A 20,071-nucleotide genomic window follows, 5' to 3' on the forward strand; every position below is an offset into this window, starting at 1 on the left:
GGTACCACAAACACCCAGACCCGAGACACTATAGAAAAGTTAGTTTTCTACACTGACACTGACAATTATCACTGGGCTCCTCTAAGGCACACTTACTGCTTCCCATTGGCAAAGTACGTTGGCGGACTGCTGTACCAACAGCGTCGGAACTAAACTAAGCATCCCTAATATCGAAGACCTTAAGTTGTCTGTGTTTGTGATCAACGTTTTTCCATCGTACTTGTTAATCCGGAAAACATTAGTACTCCTTTGCCGTAGGAGCCGGCATCGCGTTGATAGTTGCCACAGGCGGGTCCTGTACAGGCAGTACCACTAATAAACCCTCTCTACAAATCATCTTTCTCTAAGCTGGTGTCCAACAATTTTGCTGTTATGATGCAATGTGTTGTGCACAACTCAGTGACCATAATGATCTTGTTCATAATCCACTATGCAAGTTCACCTATAAACTGAATTATCATTAGTAGGTTTTTCATCGTATTATACAATAAACATTATAATAATGTGGTAATAAATCACTGTTAATTGTTATTCAATTGACGGGTTTATACAAGCTAAATACTTAATCCATTTTAACCAGTAATGAAAATAAGTCAACGCCATCTTATCAAATGAATTTTAATGATTTAGAATTGTATTATTGTTATTTCAACCAACAGGAACTGGATGTTTATTATTTTGCGTAGTATTTGACATACATTCAGACGGTAAGTAGTGGTACAGTGGTTTGCGCATCGGTTTTCTTGGTGTCGCCATCTCTGAGGTCCCGGGTTCGATCCCCGGGCGGGTCAATGTAGAACTTTTCTATATTGTCTCGGGTCTTGTGTGTTTGTGGTACATACCGTCGTTGTTTCCAATTTCCATAACACAAGTACTTTAGTTACTTATTTTGAGATCAGAGCAACGTATGTTATGTTGTCTAATATTAGTTATTTATTATTGACTTTCCACATATGTAAAATACCTTTAGTAAATAACAGAAATTAAATTCTTTCTCGAAATGTTTTCGTACTAACTTCTCTACTACTCTGTGCCCATATCCGGACTGAACGGACTGAACCGAAAACTAAGGAGAGATAGCAGGAATGCTCTTTCCTTAGTTTTCGGTTCAGTCCATTATATTGCCGGATAGCATTAAAAACGAGGGGTGCACCTAGGAAATGCGGTTCTCTGATTGCAACTTACTGCCACCCTCTTTATTTATCTTGTATTTATTGACTCGACTCGACGGCACATATAATGGAAATTTGTTACCGTCATTTATAGACGTTTGCGATAAAAAAGCATCCCTAGAATCGCTTGATCTTAAGCATCTTACCTCTAACCCCGGAAACGACAGTGCTCCTTTGGCGTACGAGCCAGTAGGCGGTGGCTATATCGACCGCACCACTAATAGAGCCTCCTCTTAAATCAACTTTTCCTTAACACACTTTCGTTAGCATAACCTGTAAGCAAATCTTGGAACAGGATTTTCACCGACTTCCCGATGTCGTATTGACTTGATATTTTAGACTCCGGTAAGTCAATTCAACAATGCAGTAATTGAGTGAACTTGATCCATATTCTGCGCTACTCAAAGATTTGCTGTCAATATATTTCAGATATTGTAAGTGAACGACAAACCATACCAGGGTGAGGCTAGTTATACGTAACGTTCACATATGTTTTTTTATCGTCATCAAATTTCTGATAATTGCTTGAAAATTTAATCAAATTGTGTACCTTCAAAATCAATTTCTGTGCGAAAGTGTGCGGTACATCAATTCATAAGCGAGGAAGCTATGTTTTTGTTGACCTCGTTTACTAGCCAAGCGATATTGCAAAACCTAATCGTGTTAATGTTCAACTCAATGCATTTTCTGCACGCAATCGTCTGGCGTAATACTTAAAAGGTGTTCGTCAGCTTTGTCTTTTTTTAACTTTAGAAAATAATTGTACAATAATAACGTAAAATTGTACCGTAATAACCGTTGTAAAAAACGAGTGTCTTGCTGTCTCACGTGACTTCTTTATGGTTAAAAACCTAGTCCGTTCCACCTTTATAATTTTTTGGGCGAAAACTGTCGAGAATATTTACCACGAAAAGCAGCACTGTTGTGTGAGCCATGCTATCATTTGAATGAAGAATTAAGATTCTGTGTCTCACGGCCGGAAACGTAATTACATCATTGAAGAATTACTTCATCAGTATCCGAAGTGTCACTTTCCGCCAGCGAGATTGACTGCTTGCCAGTTTGTACTTATAACATTCAGACAAATTATACAATTTGATTTCAAATTGTTTCAGCAACGTTCTGTTTACGAAATCGTTAATGACGTAATGAATTTTTATGAATGATAATGATTGATTAAGTTTAACATTACACTCAGAATTTTTATTGTGGACTTTTGTGTCCATTTGCTCAACGAAGAAAATTATACACAAGCAATGTAATAAATTCTCCCAGTTACAGAATTTATATTCATAAACACATTAACTTAACGACTATTTCAATAATAGTTCCGCTGAGAAATACCAGGGCATTATAGGCGTACAGCATATTAGTTATTTCTAACAGGCGTCGCTGGCCGCATTCTTTACCGTGTCGGTACCTCAAACCGGAGCGAACATCCGCTGAGAGAATACGAATACGCAAACTGCAATGCGATATCTCCAACTCCCTTCACGCCTCCTGGTACCTTTTTTTTTTGACGGGGGGGAAATCTTTATGGATACCCCTGAGCCCAGGGAGACTCAGGGGTTATGTGGGAACTCTCCCTCCAGACTGGAGGGCCTACCCCACTAAAACCCCCCCGGGTTTCCCTCTCGCCGGTTGAGTCGGCGCCGTGGCTCCTGGCACCTGCCATTCAGAACAACTGGACTGGAATTATTTGAACTGTAAATTTTCGCCAAGTCATTGTGGATACATTTGTCCAGAACTCATGAATGAAATCACCATTGTAATATAGCCTTCTTGGATAATACTCATGGAATGCGGACGATAGAGAAAAAAACACCTTTACTTCTATTAGTTTTGAAGCACAATGTGGTCAATATTGGAGTCCCATAAAACTCACGTCCATATATGCAGTACAGCAATAGAGTTCTTATAAAAGACAAGATATGTATATGTATGTATATAGGCCAAGAAATTAAACCTGAACAAAATCAACCCCGTGCAATCAAAATTGATTTCAATAATAGACGACAACCGTGCAACATTTTGTAATTTTCAAAATGGTAGGTGATAAAACATTTGATGAGTACCTATCTCATTTTTATCAATTGCTCTGAATATATTGATAATACGCATCTTTATTCAAGATTTGGATTGCTCTGACTTATCTTAGTCTGACATTGTGAGACAAATCTTTCTATGTGCTTTTTTGTTTCTTCAATTATACGAAGTATTTACAGTGACTGCCTCCGTGGCCGAACGGTTACCATGCCGGACTGCCACGCAGAGGTCCCAGGTTCGATTCCCGGGCCGGGAGAAATATTTGTATGGCCTACATTTATTTCTCTCGTGAGTTTGGGTGTAATTTGTGGTTGTCTATGTGTGTGTCCATGGCACCCGCGACACAGGGTTTCCCTAGTGCGTGGCTATGTTGACTGTGAGCGTTATTATTAGTGACTCTTGCATAAGGGTTTTCTATCTATGTTGTTTTCTGTCTTTTTTCAACCTCAAATTCACATTCTTTCTTGTATAAGATCCGTTACCGCCTCAAGAATAAAAAAACCAAAAATAAGCCCTTTTCCATTCTCTTTGGTGTTGTTTCAAACGCACAATGCTTCATACATAGGATACGAACAATCAAATCTGATCAATTCCGAGAAGTTAATTCGATAAATTGATTTATTACTTTCATCGCGAGCACGGGGACATTACATCCTATCAAGAGAATGGATTCGTCTCTTGACTTCTTTTAGTTTATATGATTCTAATAACCATAATCGTAAGGTTGTAAGTTCTTTTCCATCACCACGTTTAGCATTTATTCTCTGCTGTGCTTCATCTATGAATTTCACTTTCTGAGTTGTAAAGAAAGCATTCACTGAATCTGTCGTTCCCTTATCCAATACTTTTTCTTCTATGCAAGTGAAGGAGAACGCTGGCATGTGTGAATTTTCTCCACTATCCCTAGCAGTCAATCCAAGAATACAACACAAGCTACACCGTAAAATAACACCTCTCCCGAAGCTTCCGCATCGTCGACCTCTATCTCAGTTTGAAAGTCATTAACACAAATCTTACGAAATCTGTCTGCTTTGGATCAAACAGGCACTTGTATCGATAAAGGAATGCTCAAGTAGGCAAATGGATTTGAGGTCGACGACCTGAACTTTGTATGCGCGGCTTTATGTATGTTATTATATTTGTGAAGATAATGTTCGAAAGACAATGCAATGAGTCATTTTGTATAGAATGCGTTGAGATAAATGTAATGCGTAACATTTAAGACATCTTCGTTATTTTAAAGATTCTCAGTGACGTGCTTTTTGGGTCGTTCTTATTGGAAATACCGATATTGTTACGTCGTTGTTTGATGAACGGTTTATTGTTTATAACCTCCTAGTATAGTGTATTAATTTCCTATTGGAATATGTTAACGGATTACAAATAAATTTCAGCTAAATTATTATTTGCTTTTCATGTCGAGCAGTTGGAAACTTCCTACATCAGAAATATTTCCTAATATGATCTTCGATATGTCGTCAGCACACAATGCAAGCGCACTGTCTAGATTTTAATGGAAAACATCGTTGTTCATTGTTTCAGAAGATTATTTTTAAAATTTTTGGTTTTGATTTGTTACGGTTGTTATGGTTGTACGAAAATTATTACCTACTTTCTGTATACTAACCCATTCTTATTGAAGGATTTTTTCATATAATTTTGTAAATTACATTACAAAAATTCCATCTCTAAGCGAAAAATTAGGGTATGAATCCGGTTTATTAAATTTCAACCACTTTCTGTTAACCTATTTCAATTAACCTTGGCGCGTAGATGTAATTTAAATGAAAATAATATGTTATGGCGCGACTTGCGTGAGAGCGATTTAGAGCGCGAGATTTCTATGCGTGAATAGCAGTATCTCGCGTTTTATGTCGCTCTCGCGCAAGTCGCAACCTGATGTGATAGCCCTACTGATGATGGAAATGGCAGGTAAATGAGAGGCACACCTCAACAATGTACAGCAGCTACTTTGCGTTTGGGCTCAAATTATTCGTTTTGACGAGGATTTCCATATGCGTTTCATTTCTCGTTGAGACCGCAGTAACGAATACAGCGAATAGTCCCCTTTACACAGACACTCTATCGCACGTGATCAGGAGCGTACAGGACAATCCTGTGAATTTGAAATTTTTTAAGCTAACGCTCTTTCGCGCGCGATTTCTCGTGTTCGTTTTTGTAACATCGAAAAGAGCGTCCGTTGAAAGGCTAGTAGTTCAGGATAGACCGCGTGAAACGAGTGCGCGATTGCACGCGCGACTGATGAGCAGTGATCGGAATAGGTATAGTTCATTTACTAAACTTCGATCAACCGAGACAGAAAATGGAGACTGCCTTATGACTACATTTGTTTGTCCCGGATTTTCCAGGATTCCGGAAATCACTTAGGTACATTAAAAATTGACGTTATTTGGGATAGGTAGATAGAATGAATGATGATGAATTATTTTTTGGCGGAATTTTCCAAATTATTCCGAAAAATTAGTGGTTGTAGCAACTCGTTTAGGTAAATATAGTCTTACCTACTACTATCCATCCCAAATACCGTACAATTTTAATCTACTTAAGTGATTTCCCGAATCCCGAAAAAATCCGGGACAAAAAAATGTCGCAAGGCTGTCTGCACTTTCTGTCTCTGTTCCTCGTCGTCATCATATCATATACAGCCTGAATTCACCCACTGCTGGGTATAGGCCTCCATGTTTCAGTGCCACTTCCCACGATCACGTGCTAATCTCTTCCATCGATATATATCCGCCCATTTCGCCACTGGGCGCCCGATGTTCCTGTATCCAGTCCTTGGACGCCACTCAGTTATTCCATCTGTCATCTTGTCTCCGTATCAGGTGCCCTGCCCAGTTCAACTTTAGCTTCGTGATGCGGTTCCCCACGTCCTCTCTCTCTTCTCTCGTCTCTGTTCCTCGTCTGTCTGTGACATGAAGGTATATACACTCTACCTGTTCCGATCACTGCTGAAAAGCGCAACCGCATGGTCTTTCCCTTTTCCTTCCAACGTCTTTACACGTGCCCTCAATCGCGCACGATTGCTGTCATACGCGCGATGGAGTGTCTGTAAGGCCCGCTATTACTTTTATAAGCTAAATTTTGAGGTCGGTATTTGTTTATAAAAAAAAAAAAATTATATTTCGCTATGTAACGTTACTGTAGAACTGTGCTAAACACGTGAATCGAAGAACGTTATGTAATATTTAATGTGTAACAATATAACTATATACTGACTTTACAATAGCCGTACAGCACCATTGTCTAAACAATTTTTTATTTAAACAAAACTTCAAACAATTGACACCATATTATTACTGACGTCAATTTATTCAATAGGTGTTTTGGTATTGCCGATTTGGGTATTTGGGTTGCGAGTTTATCAATACTTTTGAAGGATGTTATTGAAGACAGCGTTTGATTTTAACGAGGCAAAAAATTTAAAACACTTTTCTCTCACAAAGGACATCTCCAGCGTCCTCAAGAGTGAACAAAGTACCTTGTCGTGTAAATAGAAAGAAACAAAGCTTATAATTTTTAACCCATTTAAAAAAGGAGGAGGTTCTCAAGTCGGCTATTTTCTTTGCGTGTGTGTTTTACGCGACTACTCCGACATTTGTGAACCTATTTCAAGGATTCTTTTTTTTATTGGGAGGGGAGTACGTCAGTAGCAATTCCGTTCAAATTTGAAAAAAATATTTCACCTCAAATAACAGCAAATTAGGGGATAATTCCGTTTTTTTTTGGAGTTCATGCACTTTTCGCTAACAGATTTCAAATTGGCAAATAGTTATAATACCTTACAGCTTCAGTTGTCGCTTTATTTTTTATAAAACGAAAAAAGGTCTACATAAAAAGATCAGAAAATAATGGTTACGTGTTACCCGTATTAAATAGATTACATCTCTTTTATTGGAGTAATGCCAGAAAAGTAACGAAGAAAAGAGATTTCATATAATTGCTTCTTAAGTAAGTTCATAGCACGTTACTCTAAATGCTTATCAATTGGTCCGGGTATATCAGGGTCAGAGGTAGAGCAACAGTTGATAAGGTGACATTGCCAAAACACGAGATGTTTACATTTTAATAAATGTTTCAAGCTCTGATAACTCAGCGCCGGTCTTATTCTATTAAAAAAACGTAAGAATTTCATAACTAGAAGAAGGAAAGATAAATTCCATAATTTACTACTGTAGCGTTTTGTGAGATAATTTTATATTTCATAATTTCGACAATACCCTAAACACTTTATTGACGTCGCCATTTTAATAAATTGTTCATTTTAAATATAGAATATTGATATTAAAATGAAACGTTTTGGTAAATAAGTGATGTATTATTTCTTTTTTGTAAATTTATATTTGAAGAAAAAAATAATGCAGTAATAATAAAAATCCATGCAAATTTCCAGATTAACTGCGTTTGATACCGCTGTGCAAATGTGATTTTTATACAAGTGTAGTGTGAAAATATTTATTCAATTTATTATAATAATTGTCCTAACAAAAATATAATATTAAAGACTTTATTTATTAATGAAAACTAGTTTCTAAGATGGGACGAGAAAAAATAACGTACCGATGGCGTGCTTCCCACGTGATGTGATGTAGTCAAAAAGTCTGATATCCATTTTAAGACTGTTTTAAGTTAGTGTTGTTTCGGAGTGATTATGTTGATCAACACCTTCTTGGACACTGAGGATTTCGTGCATTTGTACTATGAGGACGAGCCTGCAGTGCAACAAGGGTGCGGTGCTGGAGCTAGAATGGCTTCGAAGTACCCTCAGAGGCCGCCTTCTCCTGAGTACACAGAGGTAAGAATATACATATTTGTCGTGGTACAGACTTGGCGTCCAAAGTTAAGAGCAAACAAAAACAGTTTTTTTTTTATAATATCAAGTGACGGGACGAACAAGTCTTGCGCCTGGTGGTAAGCTACACGCCTGTCCATAACAGTTACAGTGCCACTCGAGAGCTTTAAATCGTAAAGATCGGAGGCGCACTGCCACTGCACTCGTCACCTTGAGACATAAATTGACAAGTCCCACGTGCCTGTAATTTCACCAGCACCCTTACCCTTCAAAACCGGAACACAGTAATGCTGACATTACTGCTTGGCTTTCTAGATAAGGTGACGGTATTTCCCTGGACGAACTCTTTCACAAAAAGCCCTACTGCTACTAATAATGTTTGCAAGCGGATATTGTAGCTAGCTCTGTCTGGTCCTTAAATAACGCACACACACACACTCAACATAGCCCCGCACTAGGGAAACCCTGTGTCGCGGATGCCATGGACACACACATAGACAATCACAAATTACACCCAAACTCGCGAGATAAATAAATGTAGGCCATACAAATATTTCTCCCGGCTCGGGAATCGAACCTGGGACCTCTGCGTGGCAGTCCGGCATGGTAACCGTTCGACCACGGAGGCAGTTAAATGTCATTGATTTGACAAGAACAAGCAGTGGCCGCTATTGAACGCCGTTGCCTGCACACAAAAAGAACCCTTAAGGGTCGATTTTGCTGATAGTAGGAATAAAATCATACATAGAAAAAAAAACATTTTTATTTACGATTATTCCCAAGCCGTGTTCGTTTTGAAATAGAGAATTAACTTTTTGATTTGACGTCCACACATTTTTAGAAATAAGTTTTTTTTTTTTGTCCTCAGGAGTTACACGGACGATTCGCCAGGTATCGTCCGTTTAACCATGTAGTGGAATTATCAAATAGAGATGTTTCGTAGTAGAAACTTTCTACATACCGTTTTGTGGTATAAACTTTCTACCAGTCCTTTTTTCGAGTGGTTACACACGGTGGCTTTAAACAGCGATGCAAAGAAGCGTTCGTGAAACGCGCGATTGTATCGCTACACTGTGATTTATAGACGATTACATCGATGCATTCGCGCGTTTATATCGATGCAGTTGCGCGCTTGCCTCCCTGGTTAAAATCGCTCGCGTGTGTAAAGGTAGACGATTAGCGACTACATCGCATTTGCATCGTGGTTGCATCGCGTTTGCATCGCTGCTATAAGTCGCCGTGTGTAACCGCTCTTAGACATAAATATTCTACGGAACTTTGCAAATTAATATCATCGAAATGACATAAAAGACAATTATGTCTAGGTATCACTAAATTTTGACCCAGTACTTCCACAGAAACATAACCCGAACATAACGAGAAAGAAAATACATTCGAATCAAGTCTTCTTTGGTTGTATTCTTAATTGAATCAATGACAACATAATTAAATTCATTATTCAAAAAAAATTGTTGCAATCATTGTGCTTGTTGCTGCAATCATTGTCGGATCGATACGAATTACATTATCACCTTAAACAAAATCTTATTTATTTCAATCGCTTTTTTCGGTGAAGAAGCAAGAAATTGTAATACTATAGCAAATCGAGGGTTATTCAGAACTTTCGAAAATCTCCTGCTAATAACATTGATGGATTATATTTGCGAAATATACCCTGAACCTAAGAAAATGCACATTGTTATAATGTATTGTTTCGTTTGTCTATATGTATATATGTATATGTCTGGATTACAATGGATGATTCATTTTATAAGCATGTTTGCGGACTTACTGAGTATATACAGCTGTTTGAACTTCACAAGAAACACGTTTGTTTCAATACCTGCAAAGTAGCTAATGTGATCCATAGAATTTTTTTTTAAATTTTAAATAATTACATTACATAACTTATGGTATAATTTTAAAGGTTATTCCTCCAAAATGTCGACCCTTTTTCAGAGATAGACGTATTACTTAAAATTTTTGACAGTAATAACCATTATTACAATTTGTCTTCAGAAAATCTTTCATTACACTTCACATTGGATCTAAATTTTAACCGCCAAATCATCTGTAACTCATATAATGTTTGCAAAGGTTAGTTGGAAGAAATCCCTTTACGGGATAAGCTCGCCTTTGTACACTAATATTTTAAATTGTTTCTTCAAACGTGTAATTTACTTTGTGGTACAATAAAGTGTTTAAAGAAGAAATAATGTTACGACAAATATTACAAAAGCGATCATGATTACACATCGTCTTCTTTAGCACAAATACATCGTACTTCACTATCGTCAACCCATTACTTGCCTCCTTGGCCGAACGGTTACCATGCTAGATTGTTACGCAGAGGTCCCAGGTCAAGAGAAATATTTGTATAGCCTACACTTACTTCTTTAGTAAGTTTGGGTGTAATTTGTGTTTGTCTATGTGTATGTCATGGCACCCGCGATACAGGTTTCCGTAGTGCGGGGCTATGAGTTTGTGCGTTATTATTATTATTCATCCAACTGTTGGGCTCTGAGACGATTTAGATCGGTCAATCATGTTGTACAATGCATGGTGGAGGTGGCTAGGGCAGTGATTGTATCAACACTGCATTTGGTTCCGTCACGTTTGGATTCCACTTTCGTTTAACATCTGGAGGAGAGTCATATGCCTGTCAAGAATAATAAAAAAAGTTAGCCACGCTAGCGTGATGAGGGTTGACTTCTCGCGTTTTCCAAAAGTTATTGAACAATCTTATATTAGAGATATTATTGCAACAATGTTTCGGGCCCTTCACAGGTTATATGGTCACGGCTGATTGAAGTATTAAATCACTTTAATAAATAAATACACGCAATTAAGTTCCGAGAAAAAAAAAATTGACAATGGTGTGACAATCGCGAAAACCAGAAAACTGAAACTGAATTGTGACATAAATAAGTCGTTTTCGTGTAAATTGTGACATACATTAATTATGTTACAAGTTTCATTAAATACTTACCAATATTTTTGTTACAAATTTGTGGTTGGTATTACTTAGTCAATATAAACGAGACACTGTCTCGAGATAAAATAAATGTATTTTATTACTTTCTAAAAATGCCTTAAAAGGTTTCATGCCAAGCAATGTACGACTTACATTCTTATAATAAGGTTATGTTTGCAATTTAGTAGTGTCTATATAAAGATATCATACAGGATGTGAGGCATTCCTCTTATTTAATTCATGAATGAATGAAGTAAGTCTCCTAGACTATTGTCCAACTTCCGTTCAAGATAACAGTCTATATTATATTCACGACACATAATCATTTTCTATGTTAATTTGAATACGAAATGAACCTAGCACCAGTCGGAAAAAAGCTATTGTTCCTTCGACCTCGTTAGTCTAACAGTTGTACTGTGGACGTTGGATGAGGAGGTTCCGAGTTCTATTACCGATAGGACCAATTTGGGAAATGAACTTTTCTAATGAATGTTCTGGGTGTCCTTTAGTGAATTCCGATGCTATTGAAGAATTCCTTGTACTCATAGTACAAGGAATTTCATAGACTGAAACCAGTTATTGGTGTGGTTGTCTTGCGTATTATTCTTATAATTATAATGACAATGATTGTAATAATCATTATTATCATTTTTATTATAATCATTGTTACAACGAAGCAAAAAATTGTGATGAAAATTTCATTTAGTGAAGAGATGTAGTAGAAACCTGGAAGAGTTGAACCGGTAACAGTCTGTCGGGGATTTTTTGTCATCCAAGTACGCAGAAACTCCAATACCAGAGTAACGATATTATCCACGGGAGGACAACCCAGAACACCCAGACCAAAATCAGTTTTTAAAAGTTCCTTTTCTTCTGGGAATCGAACCGAATGGCTAGAGATATTTAAAATTTAGCACTCTCATTTCGAGATATATGTTTTATTATGGGATTCCAATATCCCGAAGTACTTGCCAAAAATAACTTCCATTAAAAAAATTTGTGGCAACCAATAGTGGCAAAAATATATTTTCTTAAGACTCTGGGGCAACATTTCTTTTATTATTTTTATTTTATTTTATGATACGATTTTTTATTAATATATTGCCTTTCTTGTCATAAACTAACGCATTATTTCAGTAACTTGAAAAATTTAATATTTTCTTTAGAAAACTTTAAGTATAATGCAACATACAGTCGTCAACTTTTGAAACAATCTACTTGTAAAAAGCATTGTTTTTTTTTTTTTTTTTTTTTTTTTTTTTTTATTGCGACTCGACAAAATGACTGCACCGCGCCTGATGGAAAGTGCGAATACAGTCCAGAGATGAGAGTAACGGATGGAAAACACAAATATCTTCACTCCGTCACTATCATTTTGCCGGTCTGGCCAAATGTACTGGATGTACACCAACTGATCCCTGAACGCGATTCGCAAAAGCGTTTCACTGTGGAGGGTTTTCCGCCGTGTGTACTGTGGTCGCTATCCAGTCGGCACAGAGCCTACCACAATGCTAAGCAGATGGACACTTGTGACGCCCTCGGTCGCCTCTTACGACCCCCACGGGCATGTATAGGGAGGCGACAATGTATTCTTAAGCCGTCGCCCCACGGCTAAAAATTAGTAATATACAAACAAATAATACTTGTTGTAATATACAAACAAATAATACTTACGTAAAAATAGTTTCTGTCCGATAAAGCAAAGTAACAACAATGTAACATCAACCTACCAGGAAATAATAAAACGCTAAGGGGCTTACCGCGTATAAAATTACACAAACAAGCGTTGCAACGTGACCTACAAACGCTGCACCACTTACCTGTGAATACCAGGACAACATGAATGGAACAGTGATCAATTCTTCATTCACTGTGTTTGTCATTGAACGGAAAGCATTTAAATATTTGCCGGTAAATTGGAAAGGGACTTCGAATGAATGAGCGATTCAACGATTTAGTTACACATAGATTAAAATAGTATTCATGTTTATTAACAATTACTCTGATCGTAAATCATCTCAAGTAAAGATAACATTTAGTGGTGTAGTCATTTTTACATTGAAATTTTTAAGCAATAGAAGGAAGTTCCAAACTGAAATAAAAAAGTAATTAAGTTTTAAACATGGTAAACTTGTTTATTTAAGGCGACTGCCACTACCGGATATCAAAAGTCCCACATGGCCACATGGCGACCTCAATTTCTATCTCCTACACAGCATTAGTCATACGTTGCTCAATGGAGGGCTTGTCCATACGCCTTTCCGTCATTGGCCAACGATAACGTCCTTGCTTTTCTGTTCGCCTAGTACATCTACCATCCGAATCAATAGAGACTACGACACCATTCATTTGCCTTTTGGTTTCACTCACTAACATTTTATGTGACTCTGGTACTTGGTATCATACTTTACCGTAGTATTTACAAGTTTATATTGTCCTAGTACATTTATAAACTATTATTATTATTCTATTATATTCGTCTGTTGCTTAACTTTTGAATACGAGTTTCTGATACTGATAGTAGAAACACTCTACACTAAATGAATATTTTTACGCCTCATTAAGATCTCATCTACTCATGTTTCGTGCTTGCTAAAGTGTCCTTGTAGTAAGAGACATCCTTTTTGTGTAACATTGTTTCATCATTTTGTAACTTAATATGCTTCTATGGTACTCTGTAATCCCAAATGACATGGCCTTTGATGGAACCAAAATTCTTTGAGATTCTTTTTATATTTTAATTTATTCATCAAGCGGCATCGCAGTGTGGGACAAAATTTAATTACGCTGAAGACAAGAGTTCGCACCATATCATCGTAATTTCACTTCCACACAATGGCCTAATTAAAACTTTAGACTGGTAATGGCATAATTAACTTCTGTTTGATGAGAAACACAGGGCTTCTCGTAGGTTAATCGACTTTATCGTTCTATCCATTCGTGTGTACGAAACTTTCGATTTCACCTCACACGTTATGAATAAATCCCCATTCAATGACCTTAATTCGAGGAATCCTTGACGGTCGTGTGTTCCTGGTATTTACGATACGTAGTACGATGCACGTTATCAGTTTGATAGTGTAATTAGTTGGAAGGTGAACACAATACAAATCCATGTGGTGAATGTTGTCCTGATAACAGTGTACTAGACGGTCGATATTCTACTTCAATGGAAAGCATAACTTTCAATTGCCACACGCATAAAAAAACCTGTACGAATAAATTATTTTTTAAATTTATATGATTACAATTCAAGACTTCGGATTCTTATGATTGTTATTAGCGTGATGCTTACCTCGTCTTTTAATTTTCCCTAATTGAAATTCAATGTCGCCATTTATTCAAATATCGTCATTTATTCAAATATCGTCGTCCTCAGCTAGTTGTTCATTTAAATAATTGAGGCTCTCTTAAAAGTTGTCATAAATATTATACGGACATGGTCTCGAAATTTTATGTATAAATTGGAACAACAGAACTTAGCTTTTATTCTCTATGTTATACGGACCAAAATGAAATGTTTTTGTATTTAATAGTTCGGGAACGTGCAACGGGTTTTTTTTTTTTGTGTTTACCAATCTATCGGACTAGAGTTGAATGTCCTGAGAACTTGAAATTGAGTAACGTTACCAATTTGAAGCGTAACGTGGATCCTTTATACGATAAGGAGGTGGTGATGTATTCTCATTTGTCCGGTTAATTCAAACGGCGCCCACCCGGGTGCTTGATGACTATTTTAATAGTATCTGTGTAGTTTTAGCACTGCTGTAAGTAAACTGACTTGCTTGTTTGTTCTGCCTTTACGGCGTGTAAAACTGTATTAACTATGTAATACTACGTAGAAAAAACGATCGTTGTTTCTCTATCGTACTATCTAATGCTGCTACTAGAATTCATAAAACTTAGAATATCAAATTATTATTGAAACGTTCAATACAATTAATATACATAGTATTACAGAAATATAAAATAATTAGTTCGCTTTGAACAGGTTCTTTGTCGTTATTTTAAGCCGTGGTAGCCTTGTGGTTTGACCCAACCTCTCTGCATTTCAAGCAGAGTTCGTGCGCTGGCACCCCTGAGGTTTTCGATATTTATGTGCCAAATTTAATTTGGCATTTATCATGAGCTTTTCGGTTAAGGAAATTATCGTAATAAAACCTGTACGTCGAAGAAGGTTCACTACCCTCAGAAAACGAGTGGACTATGGCCTCGCTTGAGAGGAGACCCGTGCCCAGCAGTGGGACGTATAAATGAGTTTCTTTGTCACTTACGTCACAGAAATATAAATTTCCAAAAAAATGGCAACTCCAAAAATTTAAAATTGGCGATCATGGCATTTATTTTTTGAAAAAAATCGCTTAACCTGTTCTGGTTCATTAACTCCTTTGCAGCCTTTTTTGGAGCTTGAAGACGTTGCCTGCATCTCATTAATTCCCATTATGGTCGCAACCAAAAAGAAACGTATGTGCTTAAGTTTTATTATATTCTACTTTGTATGTAACCTCAGTACATTATACGAAATAGTCATCTCCAAACTTACTAAACATGTTTCGGCGCCAAAATTGGAAAAAATGCTTATACCCCTTTACATAAAGTTTTTAGTAGTAAAACTTATTTTTCTCAAACATACTCGGACTTTTTTTTCCATTACTTTCAAAAAACGAACACGGAAATTTTGTCATTTATGGACTATGCTACTTCTTCCCGGCCAAGGCCTGCAAAGTAAATCCGTTGCTGTCCTCTTCTCAAAACTTTTAGATCTACCTACTAACATTGAACTATGTAAACATCAGGCAAAAAAAATTCATACAGTCAACTGCCCAATGTTCATAATTGCGAGAATTAAAAATACCTACTAGTACCGATTGCTTATAAAAAAAAAATGGCGGTAATATTTAAACTAAAGTGTTTTGGTATTCTTTTGTTTTTTCGTCTTTTTTTTATTTTGGTCGCGAAAACGAGTGCTAGTGAGAAGAGCGATAACGAAAGTACAGTAATAGATACACATTCAAACACATCATCGGAAGTTCAGCAGACTACTATTAACGTGCCTGGAAAAACTATAACATTTTCTTATAGCAAATTTCTTAACACGTCAAATATTACTTTTAATGTTAATTAATATTTTTTTTACTCTTTCTATTATACATCTTCCTCTCTTTAGTCTTTTATTATTTTTCCTCACATTGTTTGAGAAAAATTCTATCCATGCCTCGGCTGGAACGAGGATATTAATACAAGGCCAAGCTGGCGCTCGTCTTTGTAACTCACACTACTCCTGTAATCCCTTACTTCCCGGCCTCTGCAATAATGTACTATATCATCCTTTTTCTGATGTATTCATCATAATTTTGTTTTGGATTACCTACCATCGCTAAAAATATAGGAATGATTCAATTGTCCCATACAAAATTTTCATTTTTCACCAATTAAAGTATAATAGTTAAGAATATATGCGAGTGATCTTACTCGGCAAACCACCGGGAGGGGTGAATGCTCTTAGCAACGTGGGCGCGCCTACGCAGCGCTCATTTGTGCAAGGCGCTGTTTATTTATGTTATGACGCTAATGAACTCTTGCTTAGCTCTGCGATCCTGGTATCATCGGGCTTTGTACGAAATAAGTTTTCGAACGTATTTTTGTTTTGCTGATTCATCAAGGTTTTTGTGGTAACAAAGAACATGGCGTCATTATTAGATAATTATATTGCAAATACATTTTTTACATGCACGATAGCAAAAGAAAAAAAAACTCCCACGTACATGCAATTCTGAAAAGAGGTAGTGTGTTATTTAACGTTTAAAATAAAAAAATAAAAAGAGACATTCCCACATAGCACATAATACAAAATTATTACAAATCCATGGTAGGAAACCGCGTACACTGGAAGCCTATTACAAAAATAGAGAACTTGTTATAAATGATAGGCTAGACCGGGATGATATACGATATATACGCAGGTTTTAAACTACATGTGTTACGCAACAGTATTATTATTGTTATTAGTAACATCACTTACATTACGCTTTACTACGACTCTAACCTTGATTCACGTTCTAAAAATACTTTAACACAATTGAATGAAATAAAACATTTATTAACATCGCAAAATTTATTCAATGACATCGACTATCTTACGTGAATGAACTTTTCCAATAATTTTCGTTTAATGGGCTAGGTCATGTTAAACTTTTTTTTATGACATCAAGTGACGGAACAAAAAGTCGTGCGGCTGGTGGTAAGCGACACACATATCCATAACAGTTGCAATGCCACTCACGCACACAGAGCTTTGAATCGCATAGACCTGAGGGGCACTGCCCCTACGCCCGTTACCCTGAGACATTAAGTTGGCATATCCTATGTGTCTGTAATTTCACAAGCACCCTTCAAAACCGGAACACAGTAATGTGAGCAACATTACTGCTTGGCGGCAGAAATAGGTAAAGCGGCAATACTTTCCCTAGATGAATTCTTTCACTAAGAGCTACTTCATCATATATTCATTCAAATAGTTCTTCGCAATAAAACAAACAAGAACACCACTATGCTAGGAGCATTATCGCTGCTAGAAAAGCTGCATTACACTATGACATTTGTGCATAAACATTACCAGTTTAAATGGCATTTATTATTATATAATTCGTTTATCAGCATATAGCCACCCTTCTAAACCGAAACGCAATAGTATTTACATTACTGCTTGGCGGTAGAAACAGGTATGGTGGAAATACTAGAGTAAAATTTTTCACAAGGAGACCTACTGCTTCTAACGTTTTGTTTATCTTAAAAGGATTACAATTTCCAGCGTACAGCTCTCAAACATATTGTATATTGTACAATCAGACTTTTCAAAAAGGCCGAAAAAGGAGATAGTGGAAGAAACGTACACAATGGTGCCAAACATGGTTAGTTATTACCGTAAAATATTTTCTGGAAATAGTCGGAAGAGACTACTCATATGCCGCCCTGCCATATATAACAAGAAAGAGGTATAGGAACATTATTCGTTAGTTGTATTTCTTTTAATAATAGTAATAAAATTGTTTTTATCGCACTTACAGAGATATACTTTTTGTCATTGCTCTCGATTGTAACTCCCCAATCCAGGATATATCCAACACAGGATATATAACAGGATATATAACTCCCCAATCCATTTGTCCAAACGACAAAAACCGAGTCCAACACTCAACCTTTCAAATTCTTTTTTGGAAAAATTCTCTGCAGATAGTTTAAATCCTGGTAGAAGCTAGACAATGATCTTTAGACAATTTTTATCGCTAGCAACATAGAGTTGAATTTAAATCTTAAGTGTCACATTTGGCGCGCTCATGACTCTCTTTGTTCCTTTACCGAGAAGAATTGTGTTCAAATTGTTTAAATCCATTTTTAATCTTCTATTACGTATTTCCTGGTGTGTTTATGTACCGCGACAAAGTTACGTTACTTATTACAGTTTATCAACCGCTGACTTAACCACACTGCGGCGTTACGTCTTTACGCAGGAATGTAACACCAGTCATAGACACAACTATTGCTATAGCTATTAAAATAAACGTAGTCGTTACTCTGAGCTCTGGTCAATGGTCAACACCGAGTCTGACAGTTGTGCTCATGTTCTCGATATTTTAAACAATTTTCATGTTATGTGTTTCGTGGTCGTTGCGTGTGGAACGTTTTTGACAATTTGAAAAGTAAAATATCAACCAACTCTACCCTCCTAATCCGTTTTTTTTTATGATACTAAGTAAGGGAACGAACAAGTCGTGCGCCAACGTGTACATCATAATGTACAACATATGTGAAGTGATTCAGATCCAGACAATATTATTCCTTTGATCACGTAAACGCTTAGTGTATAATAAAAACAAACGGCTTCAAATTTAGATCTCTATATACTTTATTTTGTAGTTGCTTCAGCTGTAAAGTCCGGTCATGTGTACTAACTGCCTCTGTGGCCGAACGGTTACCATGCCGGACTGCCACGCAGAGGTCCCAGGTTCGATTCCCGGGCCGGGAGAAATATTTGTATGGCCTACATTTATTTCTCTCGTGAGTTTGGGTGTAATTTGTGGTTGTCTATGTGTGTCCATGGCACCCGCGACACAGGGTTTCCCTAGTGCGGGGCTATGTTGAGTGTGTGCGTTATTATTATTATGTGCGTTATTATGTATGGAGTACTTCAACCACCTATGGGATTGTTCTACTAAATACCAACTGACCATCTTATATTCAGTTGAAAAGCGTGCCTAGAGAAGCCAGGCGTGTAAAATACTTAGAAGCCCACGATTGTTCACAAATCTACCTGATGAGAAATGAGAATTCCGATAAGGCTGGTACACGATTGTAGCCGTGACTATGGAACCTGTAGAGCCCAAAACGTTGGTTTGTTTAAAAAGCAAATAAAAAGTTATTTACAACGTGTAGCAATCGCGAAAACCTAAGAAGTCAACAGATGGTATCGTTTAGGGGAAACCAGAAACAAGCAAAGAATACCACACCTTACCGGTTTACGTAACGAACGTCTAGCGACGAGGGCTCTGTTCACAAAACTTTTAATTTTTTACGTAATTTTGATTGTTTCAACATTGTGGTTTTTGTTCAGATTTGTTTATCATATCTAGTATTGGAATACAAGTACACTGGGCGAGTTAGAAATCTTCGCTATATTGCCGCTATTAAAAAGCAGTCAATATAATCAATTTATTAATTCAAGAGCAGTTCGTAACAAATTGGGGAAATTTCGCGTATTTTTTTCTTCCTAATTTCGTTGGCAATTTTCATTATTTCAATATTCTAAAATATTATCGTAATGTCATTCGTGTATCAGAGTCCTGGAATATTATTTAGTAATAAAAATTGCTACCGAAAATAGGTACAGAAAACTAACCTGGAAATTACCCAAATGTGTAGGCGCCAAAAATAGAGCGAGACAGAATATGAGTTATTGCAAAAAATAAAAAACCATTTCGTTATCTTCGTACTCATGTAGCTAACAATGCTTTACCTTGCAGCTTGCGTGTACGAAATATTATTCAACATAGGTACTTGGTACTCGAT

The 20,071-nt window shown here is 36.8% G+C and overlaps 1 protein-coding gene across 3 annotated transcripts in view; it reads left to right on the plus strand.

Moving 5' to 3' along the window:
• Positions 1-20,071, plus strand: part of LOC113240097 (myotubularin-related protein 4) — a 183,763-nt gene that overhangs the window by 120,929 nt on the left and 42,763 nt on the right. The window contains exon 1 of one of the 3 annotated variants that reach the window (XM_026477316.1): positions 7,782-8,034. The exons of 1 other annotated variant lie outside the window; for it this stretch is intronic. In XM_026477316.1, coding sequence (XP_026333101.1) covers positions 7,891-8,034 — 144 coding nt within the window. In that variant the 5' untranslated portion in view covers positions 7,782-7,890. Of the gene's footprint in view, positions 1-7,781; positions 8,035-20,071 lie in introns of those variants that run through there. One more of the 3 variants, XM_026477317.1, reaches the window with a different exon arrangement.

Source organism: Hyposmocoma kahamanoa, unplaced genomic scaffold (genome assembly GCF_003589595.1).
Source record: "Hyposmocoma kahamanoa isolate Upper Pololo Valley unplaced genomic scaffold, ASM358959v1 120, whole genome shotgun sequence".
NCBI classification, from domain to species: domain Eukaryota; kingdom Metazoa; phylum Arthropoda; class Insecta; order Lepidoptera; family Cosmopterigidae; genus Hyposmocoma; species Hyposmocoma kahamanoa.